This window comes from Cydia pomonella, chromosome 16 (genome assembly GCF_033807575.1).
Source record: "Cydia pomonella isolate Wapato2018A chromosome 16, ilCydPomo1, whole genome shotgun sequence".
NCBI lineage: Eukaryota > Metazoa > Arthropoda > Insecta > Lepidoptera > Tortricidae > Cydia > Cydia pomonella.
In genome coordinates this window covers 6,967,574-6,972,016 of record NC_084718.1, presented here as the reverse complement: position 1 = coordinate 6,972,016, position 4,443 = coordinate 6,967,574, and the positions used below count along the sequence as shown (strand labels likewise).

General features: G+C 37.8%; 1 protein-coding gene across 1 annotated transcript; it reads right to left on the bottom strand.

Annotated features, from left to right (window-relative positions):
- Window positions 1-2,109: 2,109 nt before the first annotated feature.
- On the bottom strand, window positions 2,110-3,243 carry LOC133526516 (enhancer of split malpha protein-like). The gene has a single exon (XM_061863189.1). The coding sequence runs from the start codon at window positions 2,935-2,937 to the stop codon at window positions 2,458-2,460; it is 480 nt and encodes a 159-aa protein (XP_061719173.1). The 5' UTR covers window positions 2,938-3,243; the 3' UTR covers window positions 2,110-2,457.
- Window positions 3,244-4,443: the final 1,200 nt, after the last annotated feature.

The following is a 4,443-nucleotide window of genomic DNA, read 5'->3' as shown; positions in this document are numbered from 1 at the left end:
ATGCACTTTCACGTTTACCTATTACTTAACACAGAGTTGTAAATGGGCACCTACTGACTATAATTGGGTGTAGAAGTTGCATTTGAAGTTGCTGTGTGATAACAACAATAAATATCGGTTTAAGGTGGTTGGGTGGTGCATGAGAAGTTTGAAAAAATATCATGGATTCCTATTATATATCTAATAGCAAACTTTTCATTCTAATGATATTTTCATTGTTAATTTTGCGTGCATTTTCTTATGTATAAACACGGGATATCAGTGGATAATGAAGTAGGGAGTTATCAAAATTCTACTGCTTAATACCTATATTTGTTTGATTTACATGTTCTTGCCTTTTTTATATGTCAGTAATTTGTTTATACCTACATATCAGTTTCGTAACAAAGAGCTTTTAAAAATATAAGAAGGTAAGTTACTTAAAAGCCACGTGCTACGCCGATGCGTCGTAGCTTATTTTTGTAGAGGCTATGTCTATTGTTTTATGTCATAAGTACCTTTTAAAAAACTTTTCCGTACATACGTAGGCATGTGTCTTTTCATATGCCTCACGTGCAATAAGGACCTTTTTATTAGAATTTCTGTTGGAATTTTCGATTGAAAGAACCTTAAGGACCCTTCTGTGATGGAAAACCATATATACTTGTAACTATTATACCTATATTGAATAATTCCTACAAGTGTAGAATCCTGTAAGAAAAATTGAATGTATTTTAATTTTAGGATTTGTTATCAAAATGATATATGTACTTAATCAGTGATCGTTACCGGTATAACTATAAATCAAAAAATCACGTAGCATTCGAAATATTTCTTTATTATTCTAGAATGGTATTTAGATAAGGACAATGTATTATCAGATTTCCTAAGGGAAATGATAAAATATAAATAAACAACCGAGATACCGAAATTGAATACAGGTATGAAAAATATACCGGTATTCGATCCCTACTTACAACCAAACTTTGGTTGTACAGTCAGCATCAAAAGTAGCATTATGTAACAGCTTAACAAAAAGTGATGTCTTTAATATAGAACAAATTAAGACTGTAAAAGATACATATACTTTTGGGCGTGAATTTTAGAAATTTATCTATATTTGGAAAAGTTATTCGTAATATCAGACACTTTTGGCGCGTTGTTTCATCCGCTACTTTTGATGCTGACTCTACATACATTGGCAAAGAATTACATAAAAATCTTAACAAGACCTTGAAAGTTGTTAAAATGCTGTCTATTGATACTTGTAATTAATAAGGATTATAGTATCAATTCAATTATTGTTAATAGAAATAATATATGTGCTCTTTATCATGCATTTAGTGTTTTTAACACATAGATTTTAAGTGAATTCAATGAGTATTCATATTCCTCAGAGTAGCTTGCAAGCTTTTTGAGTTAAATAAAAAGATTATTAACAAAAGATTAACAATTCATTAGCATATGCTTAGGTACCTATCTAACATGTTTTGTAATATTATCTCTTTTTTTGAATCGTACTTAATGGATTTAGTTAAACAATGTACTTAGGTATTGCTAACTAATGAGAACACACTTGTAACGCCACAGGCGCCATGTATTGTTTTTGCCCTAATCATATCTTCTATCTCTCAATCAAAGTCCACTTAATCACGTCATACTGACGACCAAAATAAAACTACGGTGGTAAAAAGTGACCATTAAAACCCAGTAGCGAGGTCCGCCTTGGGCTCTGCACGTGCGCGCTCCTCCCGACCGGTATACAGATAAACCGAGACAATACAGTCTTCCACGACCACCTTAAGGCTTTCGATAAAAGGTCTGTAATGCCTTGACTCAACTGTCTTTCTTTGATGGTACCTCGTTGCTTTATATGGTAAGTATGGACCGTGGCTCGCGCCGACAACATCTCGTCTGACCACTTATGGAACGAGCCACCTAAGGCAGAATTCAGCGCTACAACCTCTGATACGACTCTTGTAAGATTGAGTTGCGGTTAAAATAGCACGCTACTGAATATAGTAAGTAGTAAAGTAATAACTTTACTATATATTTGTGACCATCTAGTGGTCATGTTATCTTTTATTTCTAGTAATAGGGCAAATGGGGATGTAATTGAAAAATATAAAATTCATTTAACTTGTGTGTATTTTTTGTCATTACATTGAACCATTGTCGTATAAAATTAACCTTCGCGTACAAAATAAATTACCTATCACTCTAAATTAAAGCTCAGTAAAGGAAGATCACAATTTCAATAACCCTATACTTAACCTACTAAGTTATACAATATTTTCAAAATATCACATCACGATTCGAAAATACAATTAAAGCTTTCGGAGTTATCACGAGTTATCCGAACCCTAATTCCTAATCCTATATGGCACCTTTGAGATTAAAGCTAACATCACAGACGATTGCAGAAACCGGCAGCACTGGTTTCACGGAAGACACTGATTGTCGAGTGTTGAGTTGAGTTTAGGCTTGCACCCAGCGGTCTTGGAAGACTGGGTACTGCTGCTCGGGGGTCTGGCATTCGGTGTAGCAGTGCGCCGCTGCGAAGTCAGCTTCGGTCTTGGTAACGGTGGTCCAGAAGAAGGTGCCGGCTTCGGTGCGAGCGAAGTGGACTGGGATGTAGAAGTCGTCGCGGGCGACGGGTATGAGGTCGCAGGAGGAATCCTCGTTGTACACCAGGAAGGCAGCGCCAGGCTGGCAAGTCTCCATCTCTTTGTAGATCTTGCGCTCCAATGCCTCGTTGCTGGCGTTCTCGTCGGCTTCAAAACTGGTCTCGACAGTTTTGGCGGGAGCGCTGCGCTTGGTCGTTTTCTTAATGATCTTCATTAGCGGCTTCAGGAGCGCTTTGATGCCGCTGTTCTTCATCTTTTCGCTGTTGTATTTGTTCTCGTTGATCGAGTTGTTAGTAGCGATGATGTATTCGTTGTTGGCGTAGTAAGACATGTTGAGAGATTGGGATAACAAGGTAGAGCGAGTGTCGCAAGTGAGATCACAGGCGGGAATGTGGGGCTGCTCGGGCCGGCCGGCCTTTTATACCCAGCGCGCCGCCCCCGACACAAAAGCTCCTCGTATGTGAAAAGCTCCCTTGTGTGTGTGTGGGTGAGTTAAGTGGTTTATTCGATACGTTTTCATATAGTCCAAGGGGTCTTTACTGTAATAGCAATGATGAGTTACATAGAGAGTTACTTAACCATGCACTTAAATAAATAATATGCATTAACAAAACAAATAATTTTCAGCATTGGTGATGCATTAGTAGTTACTTGGTGTATCATTGGAATTATTAGAGAAATTAACAATCTAATTTTTTTTTTCAATTTATTTTTGCAAGTTGCAAATGGTAAATTATTATCAGATATTTTAGTGCTATTTAGAAGTAGTAAAAATTTAATAATATAACGTATAACGTATTTCCATCTTATTACTAGTTGAGAAAAAAAAAAGAGAATGCAGAGTTTTGAAAATTTTAAACCAGATCCTGCTACCTACAATAACTTCACCCCTCCATTAATTTAAGCAAAGTTTTTAACATTGTATGCAAATATGTATCCACAATCCTAATCATAGACTAACAATAGATATATGTATTGATTTTGTAGAGTGTCCACGTGCCGACCACGAGCCGTGGGTAAATACAACATGTGTTGAACTGTAACAATGCGATTGTTATCAGGGGTCACTAAGTCATGAAGGGTAGCTCATTCCCATATCGGGGTCACCCGGGGGTAACGGCACCCCGGGGTAACCGCGTGCGTATCGCGCGCGGGTCGCGTGCACCTGACCAAGTGCAAAGTGCGTGTAATAGATAAATTGTTTTTTGGTAAGTAGATGGTAATAATGTTGTTAACTAATTCCATTAAAGTGATTAAAGATAAGCTTGTTTTTGGGTTTCTTGGGTGAAATGAAATCCGAAACTTAACCCTATCTCTCGATCAACCATTTGAATTATTCAAGTCAAGTTCGTGTTCATTAGCATTTAGTAAAAGAATTAATAAACATAAAATACCACCTACACACAAAATATTCGACTCGTACCGGTCCAAACATGTAAGATTTTTTTCTTGTGTCCAAAGAGAGTATTACAAAAAAAATAAGTTTAAAAGAAATCAGTGTAGCGGTGATAGTGCTGTCGTCCAATGGGGTGCGCGCGCGCAGGCAGGTGCTGCGATCCGCGCGCTCGCACACACATGCGCACCTTAAATATACGACCATTGAACACGTGCATTCGAAGGGGATGAACATACGAATCTGACCCTACACCGAGTGGGACGGCCAATATTTTTTATCGGAACGTATAGATTCACGACTCCCTCATATCCGAAATAGGGTAACGCAAAGGCTAATTTGGTTATTGAAAATTGAGGGGTTGTTCGTGGGAATGCTCCGCGCTCCTAGGTTCCCAGGGTTGCTCGCACATTGAGCTTTTTTTCGGTGATGCGAGATTCGGAA

What these genes read in the sequence shown, in the direction of transcription:
- LOC133526516 (XM_061863189.1), bottom strand. Translation starts at nt 2,937, where the DNA reads ATGTCTTACTACGCCAACAACGAATACATCATCGCTACTAACAACTCG.